The sequence below is a fragment of the Engystomops pustulosus genome, chromosome 7, assembly GCF_040894005.1.
Source record: "Engystomops pustulosus chromosome 7, aEngPut4.maternal, whole genome shotgun sequence".
Classification (NCBI taxonomy): Eukaryota; Metazoa; Chordata; class Amphibia; order Anura; family Leptodactylidae; genus Engystomops; species Engystomops pustulosus.
This window is the reverse complement of record NC_092417.1, coordinates 159,166,915-159,194,373: the sequence shown is the minus strand read 5'-3', so window position 1 is coordinate 159,194,373 and position 27,459 is coordinate 159,166,915. Positions and strand designations below refer to the sequence as shown.

The 27,459-nt window shown below is 43.4% G+C and overlaps 1 protein-coding gene across 2 annotated transcripts in view; it reads left to right on the top strand.

Annotated features, from left to right (window-relative positions):
• Window positions 1–27,056, top strand: part of LOC140069030 (sodium-coupled monocarboxylate transporter 2-like) — a 32,523-nt gene extending 5,467 nt beyond the window's left edge. Inside the window, exons 1-15 of one of the 2 annotated variants that reach the window (XM_072114369.1) lie at window positions 1,261–1,789; window positions 4,742–4,807; window positions 5,680–5,731; window positions 9,433–9,500; window positions 11,104–11,258; window positions 13,330–13,470; window positions 18,990–19,119; window positions 20,484–20,572; window positions 21,360–21,472; window positions 22,402–22,469; window positions 22,582–22,668; window positions 22,868–23,067; window positions 23,256–23,359; window positions 24,309–24,442; window positions 26,499–27,049. In XM_072114369.1, the coding sequence (XP_071970470.1) occupies window positions 1,433–1,789; window positions 4,742–4,807; window positions 5,680–5,731; window positions 9,433–9,500; window positions 11,104–11,258; window positions 13,330–13,470; window positions 18,990–19,119; window positions 20,484–20,572; window positions 21,360–21,472; window positions 22,402–22,469; window positions 22,582–22,668; window positions 22,868–23,067; window positions 23,256–23,359; window positions 24,309–24,442; window positions 26,499–26,660 (1,926 nt within the window). In that variant the 5' untranslated portion in view covers window positions 1,261–1,432 and the 3' untranslated portion in view covers window positions 26,661–27,049. Of the gene's footprint in view, window positions 1–1,260; window positions 1,790–4,741; window positions 4,808–5,679; window positions 5,732–9,432; window positions 9,501–11,103; window positions 11,259–13,329; window positions 13,471–18,989; window positions 19,120–20,483; window positions 20,573–21,359; window positions 21,473–22,401; window positions 22,470–22,581; window positions 22,669–22,867; window positions 23,068–23,255; window positions 23,360–24,308; window positions 24,443–26,498 lie in introns of those variants that run through there. The other variant, XM_072114370.1, reaches the window with a different exon arrangement.
• Window positions 27,057–27,459: the final 403 nt, after the last annotated feature.

Here is a 27,459-nt window from a genome sequence, read left to right as displayed (position 1 = left end):
ACATCAGTGGGAGAGGGAGGAGATGCAAAGGAGCACAATGGGTGGGGGCTAAGAGCTGAGGAGTCTGCAGCACAGACAAGTCACATGTTGTCTTTTGAAAGGCTTGGATGCCTTTCAAAAGACAACATGTGACTTCAAATCCCAAACCCTGGGACTACACAGAGGTTTCTGTCAGGGTACAGGGTAAGTTATAACAATTATATTGTAATGCAAATGCTTAGAGAAGAGATATGTGCAACGCAGGTGTAATGGGTTTTTGCAACCTGTCTTTAGTGAAAATGAAGTCCCTAGTGACAGGTAAATTAAACAAAGAGATATGGGCTAGGTAAAATTTTAAAACATTTTAAAAAATCAAAGGTAAAATATAAAAAAAGTCCCAACTATTTGCACATATATATTCATGATTGATGTTTTGTAAATTTTGAAAGGATGCTCATTGAGTCATAAAATATCTACATAGATTATGCGACACAATGGTACAATGGGGCTCATTTACTAAGGGTCCGTCGGACGCATTTTCGTCAGGTTTCCCGATGATTTCTGTTTTGCGCTGAATTGCCCTGGGATTTTGGCGCACACGATCGGATTTTGGCACATTGGCGCCGGCTTCCATGTGACACAAATCGGGGGACCTGGCCGTTGGACAACCTGACTGATTCGGACAATGCACAAGATTTAACATTTAGAATTGTGTCGCAAGAGATGCACTTACAAGCACCGGGAAGAAGAAGGTGAACTCCGGCGGACCTCGGCACAGAAGCGACGGATGCAGGAACTCGGGCGCACAATCTTAGTGAATCGTGGCAGACCCGAATCCTCGTCGGACAACGCACCTCGGGATCGCGACAGGACCGGGTAAGTAAATCTGCCCCTATGAGTTTGGCCCAATTTCTCGAGTATCTGAATTCTTTCCTTCCTCTTCAATCCCTTCCTTTCTTATGTTGTTTTGCTGAAAATGTTGATAAAATGGTTAAGTTAAAGCTCTCTTCTAAAGCTCACAGGTGGAACATACTTTCAATATCCAGTGGTCATCGGGGTAGATGTTCTAATAGATATTCTTTTCTATTTTGGTGCAAGTAAACCCTAGTTTTATGACTCTCTAGAGCTCATTTATGTTTGTCTAAGTAATGTTTAACCAAATAAAAAGACCGATTCGACAAGAGTGTTATCAGGTAATTAAGCGACGCCATTGGTTCCTTGTCAGCCCTTGGCCTCACCTGAGAACTTCTGAAGATGCAATTTATAGTCAGATACGTCATTGATCTAACTCTTCACACTTCAAGCCATCAATCTACCTCTTGACACTTCATGCTACTGCTGCTATCTTTCCACACTCACTCATTTTGATCCTTTTTATTGACTTTGATGTTGACTCAATGGACTGAGTAGAGGCATTTCACCTGCATTGTCTGAACGTTACGGAGAACCGAAGATGTCGGCTTTTGAGAAACCAGAGATTCCCAATTTTTCGGTGTGGGACTATGTGGTGTTTGCCGCCTTGCTGGTCGTCTCGGCAGGTATCGGGGTCTTCTTTGCAATAAAAGAAAGGAAAAATAAAACATCCAAGGAATTTCTGATCGGTGGGAGACAGATGACATGTGGACCTGTAGCTTTGTCGTTGACGGCTAGTTTCATGTCTGCCATCACGGTTTTGGGGACTCCTTCGGAAGTTGTTCGCTTTGGAGCATACTATTTATTTTTCTACATCTCCTATACATTAGTAATCGTTTTTTCAGCCGAGCTCTTTATTCCGATCTTCTACAGATCCGGTATTACAAGTACTTATGAGGTGAGTGGGAAGTATTAGCATATCTAACAGCAAAAGTCTTAATAGCTAAAAATGCATAATTCGTTGGCATCTTACATCCTTAAAACGGTTAAGGAGGTCACATCGTAAAAGAGGTCCATCTTAACTTTTTGAAGCGCTCAACTCTTGTCTTTAGGCTCAGCCCAGTTCACGGGGCTTGTCCAAACTGCAGGTAAGCCCTTAAAGAAAACCTACCACCAGGGATCTACCTATTAAGGTAGATCCGGTGGCAGGTTCCTCTAATGTAGAGTAGTATTGCCCTTTTTAGGGCTAATTCGTTTGTGGCCCAGAGGTTTTATACATTTTAATTCCCCTAATATGCAAATTTTCTAAAGAGGCTACTGGGCCCAGTAGCTTCTTGCGTTCTGCTAACCAATGCATCTTCAGCCCGCAGCTCCTGGTAGCTACACACACTCGTCTGCGAAGCTGGGTTCTGTGCATGAGCAGTAGCTACGTCTTTGAAGCCGAGACCACGCAGCTGGCGGCCAGCTCTGTGCATATGTGTAGAACCCTTCGTAGCCCTAGTAGCTGTGCGCTGAAGATGTATTAGGCGGAATGCAAGAGGCTACTGGGGCGTGGGGTAGCCGTGCCGTGTAGCCTCAGCTCCGGCTACTCCATGCCCCAGTAGCCTCTTTAGAAAATTAGCATATTAGGGGAATTAAAATGTATAAAAGTTCTGGGCCACAAACGAATTAGCCCTAAACAGGGCTATACTACTCTACACTAGAGGAACATGCCACCGGATCTACCTTAATAGGTAGATCCGTGGTGGTAGATTTCCTTTACGACAAGGCCTATTTCTCGAAGAAAGAAGTTATTTTTCAAAGTCCATTCAACTATTGGTGTACAAAGCTTGACTTTTGAGAAAAATTGAAATTTGTATGGTAGAAGACATTGGAGATTGTCTTATCTGTTGCTGTTTTGTTGCTGTAGTGATTTATAATGTAAATAAGAGTTGCCCATTGTATACAGGTAGATGGGTGCTGGTAGTAATTATACAGTACCAACAGTCAATCAGATGAAGAATCATTAACCGCCCATATAAACAGCAACAGTATAGCCCTGAATTCTGGTGTAGGTCTCTTAAAGTGTGTCATGGGTGCTCCTGTGACCTATGTCCCGGCTCGTAGGCACACCCGTGCCCCTCTCCTCTCCCCAGGACCCCGTTCCCTTTCTCACCTGCTTCGATTTAGTGCTGGCTCCGGCATTCCTGTGCACGTTCCCCCCTCCTAGGGTGTGTGCGGCGGCTTCCAGAGCTTTAAAGGGCAAGCGCGCAGATAATTGGTGCTGGTCGGCCGCCCATTCTGTTAAATATCCAGCCCCTTCCTGTGACCCCTGCTGGATCTTTGTGCCTCATAGCCTTAGGGAAATCTTATTCCTCATGCCCTGTGTTCGTGTTGTGAATTCCTGTTGTGACCCCGGTTCCCTTATTCACCTCGATCCCATGCTGCCTGTCCTGACCTTCCGTTATGTACTACGATTCTGCTATACAAATTTGTACTTCGCCTTGGGCACCATCGTAGACCTGCAGAGCGACCTGGTGGTACCACGCCACAGCAAGTACAACCCGCTTTGCAGCAGGCTCTGGTGGAAACTGGGTACCACTTAGACTCCGATCCCAGCTGTCTTATGTGATCGTCCGCGGTGGTCCAGTGGGTCCACTACCCCTGGTGTCTGACAAAGTGACCGGTGTTATTTACTCATTTTACCATTAGCCATATTTTCTCATTGACCATTCTGATCCATAATCACGCATAATAGTCTTCTGTTTATAGACCAGTATCTACTATTGAGACAAAGTGGTGCCCACTGTATGAATGGATTATTAACACACATTCAACGTCAATAACCAATTAGCATTTATGGCACTAATGGTCATGCGGCTCGGGACCTCAGTAGTAAAACTTCAGAGATTATGGATAGGGAATAAGTGAGGAGAGTGCCTTAGAGTAATGGACTCATTGGGGCTCATTTCCTAAGGGCTCCGCGGCCGCACTTTCGTTGAGTTTCCAGACTTTTTCCGTTTTGCGCTGAATTCCGCCGGGATTTTGGCGCACGCGATCGGATTTTGCCTGATTTTTTGGCCGTTGGCCGTTTTGCACCAGGGAGAAGATGGTGAACTCTGTTGGACCTCGCCGCAGCAGTGACACCTAGTGGACATGGGGCGCACGACCTTAGTAAATCACCGGTAGACCCAAATCCTCGTCGTCCTCTTATTCCATTGTGGGCAAAATATAGTGTATTTTGCTTTCTTTGGGTGGTATATATTAGGCATACCCGTTTGTATATACTATTCCATATAGAAGCATTTAGCAACATATATAGCAAAAGCCATTTTCTTTTCATGGGATCCCATGAATTATGGCTCCCAGATAACATTTCCACTGAAAGCCGTTGTTTTTCATCCGATTTTAACTATGTATAACCCATAAGAACAAGACCTTGCATCTGCCTGGGGGCTCTTGTTAAAGGGGTGTCCAGGTATGGTTGTTTGGCGACAACCTGGTTAGCCTTCTCCCGAGAAATGCCATCGAAGAGTAGTTGGGAAAAACATATCAGAGAACCAATTTGACCATGTGATCGACTTTGTTCCATGTTCAGCACAGATTAAAGTGCAGATAATGGGGCACATTTACTTACCCGTCCCGTCGTTGTCCGACGAGGATTCGGGTCTGCCGCGATTCACTAAGATCATGCGTCCAATTTCCTGCATGTGTCGCTTACGCGCTGAGATCCGCCAGAGTTCACCTCAACGATACCCAACGATAATGCCGGGTTCGGACCCTTAGTAAATGTGCCCCAATGGGTATTGGCTATAAATTAAGGTATACCCACCTTACAAGTAGAGCAATGTTGTGTGTCAGTGAATGAATGTAATGTGGATTTATTCTAAAAACTTACTTCTTACAATTTCTTTTGTTTTCTGTCCTCCAGTACCTAGAACTCCGGTTTAACAAAGTTGTCCGAATTGCAGCAACAATTATGTATATTATACAAACGGTAAGAACCTGTAAATTTGAATAATATTTTTAAAAATATACAGTTGATTACGTTTTGCTATTTCTTCCCTTTCTCACAATACAACAGGCTTAATCCATTGGCAATATTGAATAAATAAAAATTTGGAAAATTATATACACATTGGAAGTATGGTGTCACGGGTGCTCTCGCGATCCCCGTCGCAGGTCGAGGACTCACCCTTACCTCTCTATGTGCCCCAGTGCCGGGCACCCTGACTTACCTGCTTCATCTACGGCGGACAGACCCGCCTCCTAGGGCGCGCACGCGCCAGCTCCCGAAAATTTAAAGGTCCAGTGCACCATTGATTGGTGCAGTCCATTCCCAGAATTCTACATAAGCAAGCCTCTCCCTGTGCACCCTGCCGGATCTTTGTGCCTCATAAAAACTTGTCTGATGCTAGTATTCTGCCTCCCTGCTGTGACCCCGCTTCCGTGATGACTTCCATCCTGTTCTGCCTGTCCTGACCTTCTGCTACGTCCCCGACTCTGATCCCGTGTGGGCCTTTCTCGATCTCCTGCCTGTCCCCTACCATGATCTTGCCTTACGACTTTGTACTACGCCTTGGCCACCACCGCGGACAAAGTCACACCTGTGGAGCGACCTGATGGCACGCTGCCGCAGCAAGTCCACCCGCTTTGCGGAGGGCTCTGGTGAAAACCGGGTGCCACTTAGACTCCACTCCAAGGTGTTGGCTTGCGCCATCGTCCATGGTGGTCCAGTGGGTCCACTACCCCTGGTGCCTGACAAATGGTAGAGATGATGACCCACAATAGTTCTTATAAAAAAAGTTTTTGATTGCATAGATAACCAGCTCAACAACGTAACACCTTCTTTATAATTTCCATTTACAGATTCTGTACACTGGAGTAGTGGTCTATGCCCCGGCATTGGCTTTGAATCAAGGTAAGTCCACATGAGACATTGGGATGGAGAGTGGGCTGTGGACCTATTTTACTTCCAGACTAGTTTGGCTTTAGGCTTGTCTAATGGTCCAGACCATTATATGTGGTCTGGACCACAAGTCTAATCTATTGGTAGCCTATCCTCATTATATCCTCATTATAGACCATCAATAGTTGGTTGGTGGAGGCCAATGGTGGGAGCAACAGGCAGGTGGCTTCATGTTCCCATAGTGTCTAAGCCCCAGAACTGCAGTAATAGTTGTAGTTACAGCTTTGTCCACTACAGAGACCTTTGGGAAGATATATCAGAAGTGCCTGAGAGCAGGACTGTTCTGTTTGCCCATGGCGGCCAATGAGAGCTCAGCTTTCATTTTCCCACAGCTGATTATAAAATTATAGTGCAACTTGAACAGTTTTACCTCAGACACTTTTGATAAATCTCCCCCACTGATCCAACTTTGACCCTTTCTCCTTTGTGCTCTCTGTTTATGTGGCACCATGCAGTTTGTCGGTGCGGATACTAGGTGTCAAGTCAAAACTCATACAGCTCAACCATTGATAATAATAATAATCTTTATTTATATGGCACCATCATATGCTGTAGCGCTCTACATAGCATGGGAGACATATACAAATATAATATTACATTACAGAGTACAAACAGTCATATGGAATAATAGAAGTGAGGGTCCTGCTTCCAAGAGCTTACAGTCTGTGAGGATGAGGGGTGACACAAAAGCTTACAGTCTATGAGGATAAGGGGGTGACACAAGAGCTTACAGTCTATGAGGATGAGGGAATGACACAAGAGCTTACAGTCTATGAGGATAAGGGGGTGGTGAATTCAGAGCTTACAGTCTATGAGGATGAGGGGGTGACACAAGAGCTTACAGTCTATGAGGATGAGGGGGTAACACAAGAGCTTACAGTCTATGAGGATGAGGGGAGACACAAGAGCTTACAGTCTATGAGAATGAGGGGGGTGACACAAGAGCTTACAGTCTATGAGGATGAGGGGGGTGACACAAGAGCTTACAGTCTATGAGGATGAGGGGGTGACACAAGAGCTTACAGTCTATGAGGATGAGGGGGGACACAAGAGCTTACAGTCTATGAGGATGAGGGGTGACACAAGAGCTTACAGTCTATGAGGATAAGGGGGTGACACAAGAGCTTACAGTCTATGAGGATGAGGGGGTGACACAAGAGCTTACAGTCTATGAGGATGAAGGGCTGACACAAGAGCTTACAGTCTATGAGGATAAGGGGGTGACACAAGAGCTTACAGTCTATGAGGATGAGGGGGTGACACAAGAGCTTACAGTCTATGAGGATGAGGGAGTGACACAAGAGCTTACAGTCTATGAGGATGAGGGGGTGACACAAGAGCTTACAGTCTATGAGGATGAGGGGGTGACACAAGAGCTTACAGTCTATGAGGATGAGGGGGTGACACAAGAGCTTACAGTCTATGAGGATGATCTATTACTACAAGAAAGCCCCTTCTTTTCTATCTGATGTTTGAGAAAATATAATGTCACAATGTAATGTCTTTTTCCGTAATGCGGTACAAAATCTCACACTGCCCAAACAAAAACAACAAAGATACACAAAGCAAATAAAGAGACCGTATTGATTCTACAAGGATTATCTGGCAACTTTCCACGTCCGGCCTAGACGGCTACAATTGAGCCTTGTGAGTAATATAAACTAAAGACAACAAGGCGATAACCCAGGCACATTTACAAGGAGCCAATATAAAAAGTTTGTTGGTCAAGTTCACTACAAAACATGATTGGCCATGACCCTGTTTGACATGGGAGATTTATCATCAAGTTTCTGAGGTAAAATCGTTCTAGTTGTCCATGGAAACCAATCAGAGCTCAGCTTTCATTTTATAAACAGCTGTGGGGAAATGAAAGCTGATCTCTGATTGGTTGTCTTGGGCAACTAGAACAGTTCTTTTCTAAGAGACTTATGATAAATCTCCCCCATAGAATCCTGGGGGTAATATAAGTAAAAAGTCATCTGTATATAACATAAAGAAAGTATATTACACTTATAGACAAAGTACATTTGGTGATAAACCTGGCCTGAGCAAACATAATGGGGGTCATTTACTAAGGGCCCGATTTGCATTTTCCCGACGTGTTACCTGAATATTTCCGATTTGCGCCGATTTTCCCTGTATTGCCCCGGGGTTGTGGTGCACGCAAGCGGATTTTGGTGCATCGGCGTCGGCATGCACGCAACGGAAATCGGGGGGCGTGGCCGAACGAAAACCCGACGGATTCGGAAAAACTGCAGCAGTCAAAAAACCTAAAGTGTCGCGGAGCTTGCACTTACCTTCATCCAGGATAGGCCGGTGTATTTGAGTGTGTTCCGATGCTCTTCAGCGCAGCAGTGCCACCTGCCTTAGTGAATCCCGGCCGGACCCGAATCCACCGCAGAGAACGCGCCGCTGGATCGCGAACAGACTGCGTAAGTAAATATGCCCAATGCGGCGGTTTTTCCGAATCCATCGTGTTTTCGTTCGGTCACGCCCCCCCCCCTGATTTCCGTCGCGTGCATGCCAGCGCCGATGCGCCAAAATCCGATCGCACGCGCCAAAACCCTGGGGCAATACAGGGAAAATCGGCGCAAATCGGAAATATTCGGGTAACACGCCGAGAAAACGCGAATCGGGCCCTTAGTAAATGACCCCCAATGGGGGACATTTCCTAAAATCAGTGTAGTCTGTACTATGAGCAGTTCCCTGTGTAGTGTGCAGGGGGAGCCAGATTCAGGAATTGCAATGCCCATTCTTCATGAATTTGCCCCCACCCCCCTGCACAGCTCTGCCAAAGTGCATCAACTTTTTTGTTTTTATTTAACATGGGGCGTGTGACACACTTTTGTCGGCCGCTGCATGATAAGTCTGGGGCAAGGTCCGACTGAGCACCGGAACACCCCTTTTAATGACAAAATGTGTGTTGCATAAAAAATAGTGCAGCTGTGACCGCAAAGGGTCATGTGCGCCACATGTGTCTCGGACACTTCCTAACTACAACAGTCATCACCTGGTCCTTAGTGAATGTGCCCCAATGTCATATAAGGTATTTGTCAAAACCAGGGCATAAGCTGTGGGCACATCTTCCGGTGGACACTATGGAAGTCGCTTCCTACAAATGGTACTAGAATCAGATTCTTGGGGAATGGAAGCTTTCAATCTGTGGTTTCAGGACCTTCAAAGGTCCTGAAATTACTCTTTCGTGCATTTGTATTGAGAGCAGGAACAGATGTACAAGGATTTCATGGGTGAAGGTCCTACCTAATTTAAATTTTAATGAGTGGGCCCCCTAGAAAGCTTGGGCCCTGGGCTACCGCCCAAGCCGCCCGTTTTATAATCCACTACTGCATCCTGTGTAGTGTAGAGGTGATTTAGGAGATACCTTTGTTTTATACTTGTCTATCAAAAGAAAATTAACTTTTAATCTATATGTTAATTAACAAGTTGGTACACGAGGTATGTTGTTTAAGGTCCACTGTAAATGCTGTGCCCTCCCAGACCCCCTCTAGATCCCCCTTCTGCATCATTCTGATGGAAGCCTATACATATGCAATGGTGATATTACACAGATGGAGCCCTCATTGTATGTCCTCTTACTCTATAACCTTATTGATGCCTTTTCCTATAACATATTTTATTTTATTGATTTCCAGTGACGGGATTCGATCTCTGGGGATCTGTATTCGCCACGGGTATAGTTTGCACTTTTTACTGCACCTTGGTACGTTATCATTTATGTAACAATGAAAAAAATGGAAAAAGTTATGTGCAATCTCCAAGTCTACACAAGCCTATAGCATTGCCAGGATCATTCAGTATAGTCCAAATTTCTTAGAATGTAAAGGAGTCTACTATCAATGAATTAGCATTTAAATTCCAGAATTGTAGCTGGACTACTCACTGAGCACAGCACAGTCCCTCACTGCTGCTGTAGCAAGTTTCTGTTTAAATACTACAGCAGTTACTCAGAGGGAAGGGCTTCACAGAAATACAGTAAAGAGATCTCTCATAACAGTGCAGCAGAGTGCTCCAAGTCTAGCTACAATCCTAGATTATAAGAGCATATTTCGCAGTACTGCCGATGCTGCTAACAGCACACACACACAAAGATATGCTTACACAGATCTCAAGGGCCACATTTTTAAAACCAATATTCGGTCACTTTTGAAGGGAATTTTTCAGCTACCAGGTCACACATAAATGAAATGTATGGGAATGTAGTTGAAGTTCCCTTCTTGAAAAAATATTGGTGCACCATGGGCATTGCCCAGGGTCCAGTGTACCTTCTCTTGCCCAGTTTCACCACCAAGTGCCTCCTACTCACCATTGATTTCCAGCGCAGCACCAGGGCAAGACAGGAACTTATTTTGTTTAAATTGGACCAGATGACAGATTTATTCTTAAAGACAACCTGTCACCAGGTTCTGCCCTACTAAAATACTTCCCCCTTCAAGTAGGATATGAAATGTCCTTTCTAGAATTCCATTTTTTATGTGAAATCTCATCCGTTTGCCTATATCTCTCCCAAAGTCAAGCAAATATGACTCTTCTCACCAATCGTTTAGTGGTTAATAATTCATTTATTTATGTAGCGCCAACATATTCTGCAGCGCTGCACAGAGCTTGCCAGTTCAGTCCCTGTCCCCGTGGGGCTCATAATCTAATCAACCTACCAGTATGTTTTGGAATGTGGGAGGAAACCAGAGGACCTGGAGGAAACCCATGCAAACACGGAGAGAACATACAAACTCTTTGCAGATGTTGACCTGGATAGGACTTGGACACAGTACTCCGGTGCTGCAAGGCTCTAGTGCAGGGGTAGTGTCACCAAAGGAGCCGCTATCTTCTGTTCTATAGGACATAAAAACATTTTAAAGATAAGGACCTCATCTTTCATACCACATCAGGCTTATGGCTTTGTGAGCTACAGAACCATAGAAACCGGCAGCTAAATGCATAGTGGGAACTGCAAGCTGCAGATAAAGATCCAATTCCTGACTATTTTAACTGCCTCTATGTCCAGTTCTATTAATCACAGAACCAAAAACCTGAAAAATTCTTAGAGATTTCTTAGACCGAATTCTACAGTGGACCCTTTATACCCTACCTGACAAGACTAGTAGTTTAGGGGGGGATCCTGGTGACAGGTTCCCTTTAAGTCACTAAATCCAGAGAGAGTAGAATTTCCCATGAGGACTACATGTATGTAGTGTCCTGATCTTATGGTACATCCACAATCTAAGCTTTACTGAATGCAGTTATAATGTTTATTAGGGTTTATATTCTGCCCCCATTGACCAGTTTAATTTTGATTCTATCCCTAGGGAGGACTGAAGGCCGTGGTGTGGACAGACGCGTTTCAGATGGTGGTTATGGTTGTCGGATTTCTGTCTGTACTCATTGAGGGAACGATTCAGAATGGAGGGCCAAGCAATGTATGGCAGACGGCTATAAACGGGTCGCGTCTGGATATTGCTGAGTAATTATTATTATTAGTCTTATTTTTTATGCAAAAGAGCAAGACGAGGGGTTAATTATCCTATCAGCAACTTCAACATTGGGGCAGGTTTACTTACCCGGTCCATTTGCGATCCAGCGGCGCGTTCTCTGCGGTGGATTCGGGTCCGGACGGGATTTATTAAGGCAGTTCCTCCGCCGTCCACCAGGTGCTGCTGCGCTAAAAAGCATCGGAACGCGCTGGAGTTCACCGAGCCAGGCTGAGTGAAGGTAAGTGCAAGCTCCGCGACACTTTTTTTTTTTAAAATGCGGCGGTTTTTCCGAATCCGTTGGGTTTTTGTTCGGCCACGCCCCCGATTTCCGTTGCGTGCATGCCAGCGCCGATGTGCCACAATCCGATCGCGTGCGCCAAAATCCCGAGGCAATTCAGGGGAAATTGGCGCAAATCAGAAATATTCGGGTAACACGTCGGGAAAACGCGAATCGGGCCCTTAGTAAATGACCCCCATTGTGATTATGTGCTGGGGTAAGGGGATGGTTGAATTCAGGACTGGTGCCAGCACTGGGCATACTGGGGCAAGTGCTGGGGCCCAGAGCTGCAGGGGGGCCCCACATAAGGCTGTACATAAGAAAAGAGGGGGGCTGTATCTAATGAATCCATAGGATGTGAGGGGGCTAATATAAAGTAACCATGAGAGGGCTGTTTGGGATGATAAACTAGGGAACAGGAGACTGTTTTAGTTTGTAAATTTTTAATTTCGACATGTGAGTTCACTGCAAATGGGCCCACTGAGGCTGTCGCCCAGTGGCTTATTGAAACCTGGAGCCGACCCTGGTTGAACTACCTATTATCCTAAAGTACCTGAAATCCAAAAGATAGTATAAAGTGGGAAGTATCTCAGTGGGAAGTTATGTCCTGTTAGATGAGCAATGTAATGTTTCTATATATTTTAAGGGTGTGTTAGGTTGTTAGAACTCTGTGGATAGATTATTACTGCAGTTTTATGGACATGGACATAAGCAGGCTATGCTCTGCTTGAGACTGTGATTTACAACCTGGCGGCCTCTCTGGGCTGGGGGTTTGCCAAATGTGCCAGTTGGAGTAGCTATTTTACTGCCTTACAATTTTGTACATTATGTTATCTTGGTTATTACTAAGTTTACTTTGCCTTTTGTCTTTCTGTCTCTCTTGTCTGTCTTACAAACCCAGGGTAGCGACCGCCTCCCAGTTGTCACCTACCATTTAATGCAGGGCTGACAAGTAGGCATAGACAGAATTTATGGGACGGGCAGGGTTCTCACTTCTTCCCTGTCTTTACACAGGTCCCACAAATAAAGCCAACCATAGGATGATGCATTGCTATTTCCTCCCACCCCAGTTTTCCAACTACATTTGCAAAATAATCTTGCAGAGTGACTGTTTCCCCTGCAGCACCTCCACGGGATAGATTAGTCATTACATAATTATCAGTTAGCTCCGTGGTTGCATTCTGTAATGCATAGACATATGGTTCATCCAAAACGAGAGAAAGGCATGATTATTATGTATTGTGGACCATTTCTACTTTTGGCGTTTGGAGTGTCCAAGATCTCTCCAATGAGTTAAAGGACATCTACGACCAGGATGAAGGATTGTAAACCAAGAACACTGACATACTGGTATGTGCCCCCTCTGACAGGATCTACGCTCCATTTAGCTTCTTATGCCCTGGTTTTTAAATAAAAAAGGCTTTTAAAAGTATGCAAATGAGCCTTAGGGGCTCCAGGCTCCAGTCTGGAGTCCCTCAGGCTAATTTACATATTTTTTAAAGCTTTTTTTCTTTAAAACAAGGGCAAAAGAAGCTAAAAAAAAGAGCAGATCCTTCGACAGGGGGCAAACACCAGTATGTCCGTGTGCTTGGTTTACAATTCTTCATCCTGGTGGTAGATGTCCTTAAACTTTTTTACTACTATTTAGAACAAAGTTAACTCCTTATAGAAACATAATATATAGCATCTAGTGTATCCACAAATATTATTAACTATACGTGTATTCAATATCTGTGTGGACTCAAATGTTAATGATTCTAAATCATCTATAATTATTTCCAAAGCTTTGATGTGGACCCTTTAAGAAGACACACGTTTTGGACAATTGCGGTTGGAGGAACATTTACGTGGTTGGGAATCTATGGAGTGAACCAGTCGACAATACAGAGGTGCATCTCCTGCAAGACAGAGAAACACGCAAAGATGTAAGTTTTATTAAATCTTCACCAACAAAATTTGGATTAATTAAAAATTATAAAAAAAATCTGGAGTAAGCAGATTCTTGACATTCTTCTCTTTCCATAAATTTTAATTTGTTTTAATGCTGTAGAACAAAATTCCTTTGTCCTATTGTGAACTGTCGCTGCAATGTGTTACATGCTGCAGGACCTGTGGTCATGTGATCTTCTTGTGCAGGACCTTTGGTTGTTCTTATCTGTTCAGATCATTTAGTTGTGGGTCATTGGTTGTATAGGTGGTAGAACATCCAAACCCAGCGAACACAGTACAGGGAATTTATGGCCCTGGTCCAATAGTTGGTTAGGAATGACACATAGATTGGTCCACAGCAGTGGGAAATAAGAATGGCGGAACACAATGGGGGTCACTTACTAAGGGCCCAATTCGCGTTTTCCCGACTTGTTACCCGAATATTTCCGATTTGGGCCGATTTTTCCTGAATTGCCCCGGGTTTTTGACGCATGCAATCAGATTGTGGTGCATCGGCGTGCACGCGACGGAAATCGGGGGGCGTGGCTGAACTAAAACCCGACGGATTCGGAGAAACCGCCGCATTAAAAAAAAAGTGACGCTGGACACGCACTGCGCCAGGATTAGGATCGTGAACTCTGGCGGACCTCGGCGGACTTCAGCGCAGCAGCGACACCTGGTGGACGTCGGAGGAACTGCCTTAGTGAATCGCCGGAAGACCCGAATCCACCACAGAGAACGCGCCGCTGGATTGCGAATGGACCGGGTAAGTAAATCTGCCCTAATGGCGCAAATCGGAAATATTCAGGTTACACGTCAGGGAAATGCGAATCGGGCCCTTAGTAAATGACCCCCATTGTATCAGATATTCACAAGTCGCAAGGTCATGATGTGCCCTCTCATGCCATGTATGAGGCTGAAGGTCATAGCTTGAGTCTCATCCACATAGTTGCTGGCTCTTAGGAATTACGATTAATGCTTCCAATCATCGTTTATTACAGTTTGATAGGTAACTTATTATGAGGCAAATTTGTAATCAGATTTACTCCCAGGCTACTGAATTTAAGTAAAGATTGGGAGACTCGGAAAAGTCTATATATTCTAAGTATTATTTTTACATATTTTTCTTTTGGATATTATTACTATTATTGGACGCAATATTTTAGTTTACTTTGTGGACATTGCCACCTGCTGGTCAAGTGATGGATCTGTATGAAACAAGTCATTTTATGATCACTGATCGCTCTCCAGATCAGGGAAAATCGATATTTTTGTCTAGAAATGCAGGATTTTTGTGATACACAATGCTCAGACCTGGTGTTATTCCACGTGTTCACATACTGTACTAATGCAATGTTTGGTAATAGGTCAGGTACACTTATGCTTTACGCATGGCCGGTCTTGTATCGCTTCCATTCTCCCATTAGCCAAAATGGCACAGAAAAATATATCATTTTATTATTATGCATATTTGGGAAGTTTGTACTGGCTTTGTACTGCGCCAGTTTTCTTAAATACAGGCGGTCCCCGGGTTACATACAAGATAGGTTCCATAGGTTTGTTCTTAGGTTAAATTTGTATGTAAGTCGAAACTGTATATTTTATTATTGTAGATCTAGACAAAAAAATTTTTTTGGCCCCAGTGACAATTGGAGTTTAAAATTTTAAGCTGTAATGGGACCAAGGATTATCAATAAAGCTTCATTACAGACACCTTACAACTGATCATTGCAGCCTGGGACTATAGTAACATCCAGAGAGCTTCACCAGAGGTCACAGTGGGCAGAGGGGTCCGTCTTTAAGTAGGGGTTGTCTGTAAGTTGGATGCTCTTAAGTAGGGGACCGCCTGTAATCACAATTCTTGACGCTTAGCTTACGTCATCTCCATGCCAAGTGGATGAAAAGGGAGCCATGTCATGCTGGGTGGCTGAGTAGTATGGTAAACCAGGGCCGCCATCAAGGGGGAAGGAAAGTAGGGCCTCAGTCAGGTGCTCAGCCAAAGGAAAGGGCGGAGTCCCAGCATTCGTTTGAGCTGGGTGCTGTGAGGCCCATGGTTCGTCATCACTTGTTGCCTGGACCACAGCTCATGATGTTCAAGAGGAAGACGGCGACAAGAGGAACAGGACTAAGGTGAGTATTTTTTTTATTGTATCGGGGCACTATTCCTTTTGGGGAGCGGTAGGTGATTACAGATCCTATTCGCATATTAGGCACTGTGAGTCTAGTGTAGTCCCCATTCTACAAAGTTAGATGGGTTTAGACAAACTCCAATATCCGGTTTCTATATAAAAGTATGGTAACTTATTACCAGATGTATATAAGGATCATTTCAGAACCTACGTAAGAGGAAAATGCAAGTAGCAATTTAGCATGGACCCTATTCAACAAATGTGTCAAAGGGGTTTTCCAAGAATTCTGCAAAATGTCATCGGGGCCAAGAGAGATTTCAGAAAAAACAAAGGTATTTATAAAGTGTATTTAGGCCACTTTGCTGCTTGTATCCATGTCACGGGAGTTATCAGTTCCTCGGTACTCCCTGGTGGACCGGAATTGTTGGTGGCTAATCAATGACATAGAAAATATGACCAAAATCACAGTATCAAAATAATCACTTCTTACACATATATGTGACCACACCTCCAAAGATAAAGGACAGAGAGGACATCGGCCTAGAACATATAGCTATGGACTTTCCTCTCAAAGCCTTCTACACAAAATGATAACAGTTGAGCTACTTTTTCCTGGAAATAGATTTGTTTTGCATACATTTGTTATCAGGGATACCATTTATGCCACAATTTAGTTCTAGGAACCATAAAATGTTTTACAGTTGTCAGTTATCTCCTCCGCATTTATCTTAATTGTGAAATCTGTAGGTTTCTGTACTGTCCTGATTATTAGCTATGATTATTTATACTCCTAAGAAGTATAGACCTGCAGCAGATTTTCTCCTAAAGCTGTTCCTTAAGGCACCTATTAACATGCATAATTGCCAAGTGCAGAGCTCTCAACGTCCCAGATTTGGTGGGACAGTCCCAGTCTGGCTGTCCCGGGTGGTTGGGAGGTTTTCCCACCTCCTGGTCCCCAAATCCCTAGAGCTGCAGAGACAGCATCAGCCCCCCTTCCCCATCATGTCAGAGCTCTGGGGAAAGGAGGAAGCATGAATGGAGAGGTAAGTAGCAAAGTTTTTGTTTAATATCCAGAAACAAAGGAGAACAGGGGGCTACAATATCAGCAGATATAAAGGACAGGAGGCCACTATATGCAGGGAGATGGAGGAGAACAGGAGGCCATTATATGAGGGGAGGTGGAGGAGGACAGGAGGCCACAAAAGTAAAGGAAGGATTAAATTAAAGAGGGGTATTATATGTTGTTGAGTTGCATTAGTTGATATTATAAGATTCCTCGGGGGGAGGTTGGCCACAGGAAGGGGGCATTATACTATGTGTGGGCCATTAAGGTCGATATTATATTATGTTTGGGGGTGGGACAAGGGGCGGGACAATGTGTGTGGTTTCTGGGAAAAATGGAGGGGCTTTTTGCCTCTTTTGTCTCTTCTTTAGCCCAAAAGTTGGGAGGTGTGCAAGTGTGCAAATATTTTAAATGTGAGAAGGTAGTTATCTGCTACCAGATTATCCCATTTAAGATTAGGGAAAGTTAGAGCATCTTTAATGCTTACTTCACAACTAGAGATGAGCAAATCTTCCATGATTCTCTTTGTAAAAGCCTTGTCATATTTTTCAACAGTTTCAGTATGGGTTTAAATTGGACCAAAGATTTTTCATAAATCCCTATCTCGTTTTGTAAATTTTTCTTTACTCTTCCCTTGCCCATCCCCCTTCCTTACGCTTCCTGTAGCTATACATTTTTAAAGATTCCCTCCATAGTGAATAATGGACGTTTTGGATTCTATTTGGTACCTGAAAAATGCCAATTTCCGGCCAAATCTACAAACCAACAAATACATACAATCATTACTGTTCACAACACATTTACCTTTGGGGAGCATTGTGACAAACAAAATTATGTTATTTTTTGCCAAGATTAAATAATGGTAGAATATTAAATATTAACCGCCTAGAGGGCATCCTTTGCTCCCTTGATGACTATCTGGTCCTCCACTATTGAGACCTAGAATTGGCCTAGATGAGAATTCATTGGGAGCAGAAGTACCAGAGAATGGACACTTGCCATAGGTGCCAGGGATGCCTCTCAGAGGGGTAGGTACAGACAGTCTCCGGATTACGTATAAGATAGGTTCTTTTGATTTTTTGAATTTGTATTGCAGCATTGCAGCCTGGGACTAAAGTAAATCCTCCAGAGAGCTTCACCAGAAGTTACAGTGGCAGAGGGGTCCATCTATAACTAGGGGTCATCTTAAAGCATAACTGTAAAGTTAATGACAAAAAATGGTTGTAACACAGCTGGGGAGAGACTTTGATAACAATTCCACCGATAGCTATATCATCCTTCTGACTTCTTTCTATCCTATGATATAGCCTCATATATCTATTATCCCTTCTTATAAATTCATATTTAGCTAGCAGTCCTCCTTGTGACATCAGCTAAGGACAGTGAGGCTAGAGCACTAAGGGCATTCATATGAATCAGGTCAGCTTCTTTGTAATTGGATGACTTGAAGCATTTGATGAGTCACATGCTTGTAACATCACTCCAGGTCCTATTTTCTTGTACTACTGCTCCTCCCAACAAGCCTCCTCTCTTCTTCAGCCATCCTATATGGTTTCCCATGGTTACCAGAAAGCATGACAAAAGGAGAGTAGCCTGGGGGGACAAGGTAAAAAATCTGCTAGCTGCTAAACACCTGCAGATTATTAGAGTAAATTAGAGAATTGCTTATTTTTGCTTAGTGCAGAGTTATGCAAAAGTTTTATACTTTACAGTTGTACTTTAAGTAGGGGACCACCTGCATATAGTTTTCTTTAATTCCCTCTCCACTTATCTGGGGGTTTCTGAAAGAGCAAATCAACCTCTTTGATCTAACGTGTATTCTTGATTATAATATATATAATTGGGGGTCATTTACTAAGGGCCCGATTCGCGTTTTCCCGACGTCTTACCCGAATATTTCCGATTTGCGCCTATTTCCCCTGTATTGCCCCGGGATTTTGGCGCACGCGATCGGATTGTGGCGCATCGGCGCCGGCATGCGCGTGACGGAAATCGGGGGGCGTGGCCGAACGAAAACCCGACGTATTCGGAAAAACCGCCGCATTTAAAAATGGAAAATGTGTCGCGAAGCTTGCGCTTACCTTCACTCAGCCGCCCTCGGTGAATTCCAGTGCGTTCAGATGCTTTTCAGCGCAGCAGCGCCACCTGGTGGACGGCGGAGGACCTACATTAATAAATTCCCGGCCGGACCCGAATCCAGCGCAGAGAACGCACCGCTGGATCGCGAATGGGCCGGGTAAGTAAATCTGCCCCACTGTATTTCATTTGCATTCCAGAGAGAGGAGCCAGCAGATAACATGAAATGTGGATGTTCTTTTTACAGGGCCCTTTATCTTAACCTGGTTGGTCTTTGGATTATTTTGACATGTGCCGTGTTCTCAGGATTAGTCATGTATGCACACTTTGAAGGATGTGATCCTTGGACTGCCGGATTCATAAAAGCTCCAGATCAGGTTTGTAATCATCAAAATTGCTCAATTAGTCCAATTACATTCAGTATTTAATAAGATTCAGCCTAGAACCACATAGTCAGCCACCAGGAGCCCACTAGACGCTAGTCCTGCATCATGTGCAGTGGCAACATTGTGGTTCCTTTAATCCAATCTTATTAACATACTGGGGCACATTTAATAAGGGTCCGAATCACGTTTTTCCGTCGGTTTTCCGAATTATACCGTTTTGCACCGAATTGCCCCGGGTTTTTGGCGCACGCGATCGGATTGTGTCGCATCGGCTGCGGCTTGCATGGGACAAAAAACGGGGGGCGTGGGCGTCGGAAAACCTGACGGATCTGGAAAAATTGCGCTATTTTTTACATGCACCAGGAATAGGATGATGAACTCCGGCGGACCTCGGCGGACCTCAGTGCAGCAGCGACACCTGGTGGACATCGGCTGCACGACCTAAGTGAATCGCCGGAAGACCCAAATCCTCGCCGGAGAAAGCGGCACTGGATCGCGACAGGACCAAGTAAGTAAATGAGCCCCATTGTGACTAAAACTTGTAGAATCTTAACCCATAACGTGTCATGCATTGTTACCTACAGGTATCACCCACAATTCAATGCAAAGGTTGACAGCTGTGGGGGAGCTGTATGAATTCATGCAGAGTTGCTGCAAAAAAAGTGTATATATTATACATCAGCCTAGAGGGATTTTTCCACTACTAACACTTTTCCTCTATCCAAATGGTGGATATTTTTGGTCAAACTTCTGGGACATGACAGACGATTGGTAGTCCTCGATTTTCAATATGAAAGAAGCATTGGTGCAAACACAAGGCCGGTTATGCTTTTATTTCCATGGGTCTGATGGATATTCAAGTCCCATTGATCACTGGAGATTAGAGATGAGTGGACCCGACGTTCCTGGTTGGATTCAGACTCGTATGGCCGGATAGGCATCCGAACAGCCAATATGGCAAATTTACGAGCCATGGCTATGATTGGCCAAGGGGAGTACCCAAAGACAGTCATAGCCATGGCTAGTAGCTAGGGGCATCAATTGGCTGCATGTATATGTATGATACACTATACAAAATTATTGCTCTCTTTGTGCTCGGACAGTATCCAGGCCATGAGTAGCCCCAAATTATCCAACTTTAAAACAGAAAAAGAGAGACAAGAGCTCCCCAGCTCAAGGACTATCCTTGGACCTGTAGTGCAATGTGCAGTAGTGTTGGGGAACTACTCACCAAATCATGATGTTCCCTCCACCATTGCCTCACAGTTAGACCTAAGTGTTGGTCTTTCTTTTCCTGCAAACATTTTCTTAATTTGTGAAAAAAATCTATTACTGAAAACCTCCATATTTTTTAGATGATGCCCTATTTCGTCATGAACATATTTTCCAAAATGCCAGGACTTCCGGGTCTCTTTGTAGCCTGCGCCTTCAGCGGGACATTAAGGTAACAAGTATATTAGCTATTAATATATACTACATAATAATATACACTGAAATCCTCATAGAAAAACTTGTAACAGTCGCTATTATCCTCCAAAAGCTCCACAAAAAATAATTTTGCCACAATTCTTTGGTTCCACAATACTGTTTTGATTTATTTGATAATTTCACTGCATAGGAGAGAGAAAGTAAAGAATTCTGAGAGCTGGCAACCACCACTAGAGGGAGCTAACATAATAATTGCAACTAAAAATAGTTACTATGGCAGGTCACATTAAGTAGGGGGAGCATGAGCCTTAGTAGAAGTAAATTAGTATGTTAATACATGAATATAATAAGTCCAACATTGAACAGAGTTTATAGGATCAGCAAATGGTGGGTTCCTAGTTCATCAGTATCAGGTTGGTGAAAGTCCAACTATTGGAAAAACCAATATTGTTTAAATGACCTGTGTCCAGCAAAGTCCATTGTCCAATGAAGTGCACCTTGTCTGCTGTAGAGGTAGTACAGACTGAATACCAGTACCAATACCAGCGCTATATAGAAATTGCTGATATATGGATTAAGTAAAGAGTAAAAAGGGCACATTTCTCCCATTGGAGGCAAAATCTTCAAAAAGTTGGACGTGGATCTAGTGTTGATGTCCTAAGGAAAAACCCTTTAAGACCCAGTGTATTTAACTTTTGAACCCAATTAGGGTCAATTCACATTGATAACATCTTTTACCTGAGATATTTTAAAAATTGACACAAGTTTTAAAATTAAACCCTATATTTGATCCTGTATCACAGCACAGTGGCCGCCAGCATCAACGCTCTCGCTACCGTCACCTTTGAAGACATTGTTAAGAAAATTTTCAAGAATATATCAGACAGGAAGAGCACATGGATCAGCAAAGGCTTATGTGAGTATGACTGATACAGAATAAATAGATTTCCAATGATTTTTTTCTGTTTTATTTTGTGAAAGTAACACCCCTTTGGGCATGTTTGTATCTTTTTTTAGTATTTTAGTTTATAAAAATGAAATTAACTTTGTGCATATTTTACAAGTGCAAAACAAATGCCATACTATTTATTGTTTACAGTTTCTGTGCAGGCCAATCAGTCTCCATGGTTACAGACTACAAACATACGCTGTGTAGTCTGATGTTGTTATCATATCATCTGCCATCCGACACTAAAGTAGCCAGAGATTAGCAGGTAGCAGGAGATGGATGGATGACCATAACGCCGCAGGATCAGACTACACAAGCATTATTTGTAGTATAAAGCTAAGGGGATAAATAAGGGCTCATTTACTAAGGGTTCGAACGCCGCACTTTCAGCGGGTTTCCCGAATATTTCCGATTTGCACCGAATTGCCCCGGGATTTTGGCGCACGCGATCGGATTGTGTCACATCGGCGACGGCTTTCACGCAACAGAAATCGGGGGGCGTGGCCGTCAGACAACTTGACGGATTCGGAAAAACCGCGGAATTTAAAAAAGAATTTGTGTCGCACGATTAGCACTTACATGCACCAGGAAGAAGAAGGACCTCCAGCAGACCTCGGCGGAGCAGCGACACCTGCTGGATATCGGGCGCACGGACCTTAGTGAATCCCGGCAGATCCAAATCAGTGTCGGAAAACGCACCGCGGAATCGTGACTGGACCGGGTAAGTAAATGTGCCCCATAGTTCCTCATAAAAATTGTAGACTCAAAAAAGTAGGATACTTACAATAAAGTCTATGTAGAATTTTTTTCTGATATTTATTTAAAATAATAATAAGTATTTTAGAAGGTGGACATTAAAAAATTGATTGCGATTGTGATGTTTTGCGATGTTTCAGGTGTCGTGTTTGGTATTCTGTGTACTGTAATGGCAGTGGTTGCCTCTCTGATGGGTGGAGTTGTACAGGTGAGTGCGAAAAAATATTTCCGGAGCATTATTTGTGTGGTCATCAACTTGGTAGTCTGAGGATTTTTTAAATATTTTATTCTAAAAATTAAAATTTCTACTTATTCTACAGGCTGCCCTTAGCATCCATGGAATGGGTGGAGGTCCCATGTTAGGGTTATTCACTTTGGGAATTTTGTTTCCATGGACCAACTGGAAGGTAAGGTCCATCTTATATCACAAAAAATCTTGTCTTATATTTTTTTCAATGAGGAATGATTGTCCTATCCATAGAACTGAGCTTAGTCATACAAGGCTCATGGTAGCCTATTGGATAGGTGATACCCCTTTAATTTATAAATGTGTGTTCCTTTAGGCTACATTTTACCTGTAGTTTTTGAAATCTTTCTACCCCCCAGGGGGCTCTCGGAGGTCTGTTGACAGGAATCACCTTGGCTTTTTGGGTTGCGATTGGAGGATTTATAAACCCTCCACCACCCTCCAAGACCCTTCCTCTACTACTAAGGACAGATGAATGTACATTGCTTAACGAAACAATCAATGCCACATTGTCTACAATCCTACCCACAACCCTGACTACCACCGTACCACCGGAAAGGTAGGTAAACACTTAAAGGGATGGTATAGCCAACTAGATACTAACACATAATCAGTATGAAATTCATGAAAATATCGGAAAACTCATATATTTACAAAGTTTCTTTAGAGACTTTATAAGTTTTACAATATAACATAGGATTTAAAAAAAGAAAGATCCTGAGAATTTCTATTTAATTTTTCAATCAGGTCGTTGCTGGCGGATAACTGGTACAGCTTATCATACCTATACTACAGCGCGGTGGGCTGCATTGGATGCATTATCTCTGGGCTATTGATTAGTTTTATAACAGGTGCGTGAAGCTTTTTTATTTCCAATATTACAGTCAAAATAAGTGTGAGCTGTGAGCTTTCTACAACTTCTGTCCCAGCCTACTTGTCAGCCCTGTGCTAAACCGCAGGCAGCAACTAGGCGGTGGTCCTTACTCTGGATTTGTGCACTGAACAATAAGACAAACAAGAGAGACAGACAAATAGTGAGGTTTGGCAAACCAAGTTAAAATCAAGATGGCAGCGAGATACAAAATCGTAAGGCAGTAGAATAGTCAAAAGGTATTTGCATTTGCAAAAGGTCAGAATCACAGCAAAAACACATTAGTATATAAAGATCACAGGAGCCAGAACTTGTCCAATAGGCACCTGCGTAAGGAAATTGATTACATATAGTGACTGGACACTGACACAGGAGCTGAACGCTCCAGCACACTCACAGGACCATGCGCATGCACAATCACAGCTGGGAGAGGCTACTGATTAGTGTCAATAAGCCAAGGAGAGACTGGGCCCCATAGCAGACTTCTGAATGGGCCCCACTTAAAAAGAAATGATGGGGGTTGGTCATTCACGCCCCTGCTTGCCCACCATCCGCCCCACTGCCTACCCCGACACCCATGCATCCTGGTCAGAGAAGCCAGGATACTAGTGGGGAGAGGGAAATTTATTTTCCTTCTCCGCTAGAAAACTGGAGGAGAAGGAATGAATCACCCACATCGTTTTGGGATTTTGAAAGCTGGAAATCCTTGGGGGTCAGTATGTATTCCAAAAATAAAACCTTTTGTACAATAAAAGTCATGTTTCCAGTTAAGTATAAGGATGATTAACGTGTGACCTGTCTAGAATGCCTCACATAAGATCCCATATTGATTAATTGTCAATACTCTGATGATCCAACCCTAAAATGATCGGTCACCAATATCATGAAAACCCCTTTCATGCTTCATGTCTTGTGAATGTATTCTGTAGGTCATGAGCATGGCAGGAATATTAAACCACTATTCATCAGGCCAGTCTGCAATCTTGTCTGCTTCTGGTCAGATAAGTACAAGAAGAAGTGTTGGTGTGGGGTTCCCCATGATGAAGAAGATGAAGTAGAGCTGGTAAGTAGTAATGTGTATACAGTCAGGAACCTGTTTTCCACCTATTTCTCTATTGTTTTCATCAATGCCTTTTTTCGTCATTAACTTTTTATTTTACGTCCTTATAGATGTATAGGGTCTTGTTTTTTGTGGGATGAAATGTTGTTTTTCAATAGCACAAAATGGGCGTGATTTGAATTTTTTTTTTGTACTCCTTAAGGACGCAGCCATTTTTGTAATCTGACATGCGTTGCTTTATATGGTTATAACTTTTGCACACTTTAACTTACCAACACACTCACTTACATCATGAGTGGTATATTTTGGTTAACAAGTAGAGATGAGTGGACCCCAAGATTCTGTTTGGATACAGGGTTTGGTTGCGTTCCGTGAGACCCAGATATATTGCAGGATTGATAACCGAACGGCCAAACCAGCAAACTGGCTAACTGGCCAACGAGCTATGGCTGTAACTGGCAAACGCAAAGGCTAACACAGTGGGGGTCATTTACTAAGGGCCCGATTTGCGGTTTCCTGACGTGTCACCCGAATATTTCCGATTTGCGACGATTTTCCCTGAATTGCCCGGGGATTTTGGTGCACGCGATCGGATTGTGGCGCATCGGCGCTGGCATGCACTCAACGGAAATCGGGGGGCGTGACCGAACGAAAACCCGCCGGACTCGGAAAACCCGCCGCATTTAAAAAAAAATGTGTCGCGGGACTCGCGCTTACTTTCACTAGGAATAGGCCGGTGAACTTGAGTGCATTTCGGCAGGCCTTGGGGAACTTCAGCGCAGCAGCGCAACCTGGTGGACGTCGGAGGAACTACCTTAGTGAATCCCGGCCGGACCCGAATCCACCACAGAGAACGCGCCGCTGGATCGCGAATGGACCGGGTAAGTAAATCTGCCCCAGTGCCTGTAAGGTCCTGTCTATGACAGGATCAGACACCAGCGCTGCCCAGGAAGTAGTAGTACAAGAAACTTTTTTACATGTCTTATAAGAAAAAAAGTGCTTCTTTTTCTACCTGTTATCTCCTTCCATCCTTATCTTTTTTCTCACCATGATAAAAACTGAAGATCACTGAGATGTCAGATTACTAAAAAGCTCTTTGGGGAGGTGAGGGGGAGCAGTGAGTTACAACAGCTAGGTCTCCAACCCACAGCACAGTGCATACTATAAAAACAGCTGCTAGAAAATAAAGATTACATGTCACATAGTGACAAAAACAAACCAGTGTTACTCCTCATATTTACGCAATTTTTTTTAAAGCTTTGGTAAGTTTTTATGCAAGTCTAGAAGCAGCTTTGACCCTGCTAGAGACAATGTTAGCTATCGGCCCTAGAGAGTTATGAAACCATAAGTTTGTGTGTGTTGTTAATAGCAGCAGCACTATGGGAGTGTCTATACACTGCTGTGTTCTTTGATCTCTACATCCAAACTCCTCCCCAGTTCCACCTCTCTACTGTAATATCTAACCAGAAGCATAATGTAAGCTGTAACTCAAAACAGAAGGGAGCAGACGGGCCCTGGGCTGTATGAATATTATAGCCTGGAATCACTTCCTCCATATGATACTAGAATCAACTTCTTGGGGAATTGGGGATGTGTCCCTTCTTATAGCTTTCAATCTGTGATTTCAGGACCTTTGGAGGACCTTCAAAGGCCCTGAAATGGCTCTTGCGTACATGTGTATTGAGAGTAGAAACAGATATATTGAGGATTTCATGGGTGAAGGTCCTTCTCAGTATTTAATTTGGTGGGTGGTTTGAGTGGCCATGGGCCCCTAGAAGGCTTGTGCCCAGGGCTGCCGCCCAAAACACCTATATTATAATCCACTACTGGGAGCAGAGTCTGTGATTAGTGAAGATATCTCATTCCAGAGTGCACACCAGTGCTTCTAGTTCAGGTACAATCCTGGAATATAAATGCATTTTTCACAGCCCTGCTGCTACTAACAACACAAGTCTTGGTATTGTTACACAGGTGTCCAGGGACAATAGCTTACACTAGACTGGAGCTTTGTATCGTACGGACAGCTTTAAGGCATTAACGCTTTTGCTTTCTTTTTAAGGATGACGGCACCTGGAAGAAAGATGTTAAAATGACTCCAATTGAAGAAAAAGGAATGGAAAACTCATATGATCAAATATCCCTCCAGAAATCCCAACCTGGTTATAATGCGGAAGAGAAATCCTACACAAACACAGATATGGAGAAAGAATGCCGGATGTAGATAAATTATTGCTTTTTATTGTTTTTTTTACTACAGCGACCAATGTACCTACCGCCATGGTCATTGGAAACGCCAGTTTCTATGTTATGGCCTCCAGCCTCTTTATACACCTGCGGTATTGTGCGGTATATTGCGGTATAGTATTTATACTTTTTTATTCATCATATGTTTGATGAGTGTAATATACAGGACACTGGACAAAACATGGACGCCATTGTAAGATTATTGGACTGTGAATATAGGACATTACCAAAGCAGAATGTAAAAGTAATAAAAACTCCAATACAAAAATATCAAGTTCATAATTTAGTTCAATATTTAGGGGCATTTTTCTGGATGAAAATATTGATGGTCTGTTATGCGATGAGTTCAAAGGATAGAAGAAAACGAGGATGCAACACTAGAGTTACTTAAGAGTTCCTTTTTATGTTAACAGTTGTGAATTACCGTAACCACAAAATAATCACCTCCAAAGTCGTACGCAACTGAGCCTAAAAGAGTCATTTATTTGCCTGAGATTTCTTTTTTAAATGTCTTCAGACACCACTATCTTGGTCTCTGTAGCACCTAGAACATTACTTCTGGCGTGATTTAAAAGATAGGAATATCAACTTTAAAAACACATGAGTGATGGTGGTTTATACGAGCAGTTAAGACAAATCCAGCAATTGGTTCTATTATAGCTGCCATTCCCAACTACAGGCGGTCCCCTACTTAAGGACACCCGACTAACAGACTACCCATAGTTATAGACAGACCCCTCTGAGCTCTGGTGAAGCTTTCTGAATGCTTTACTATA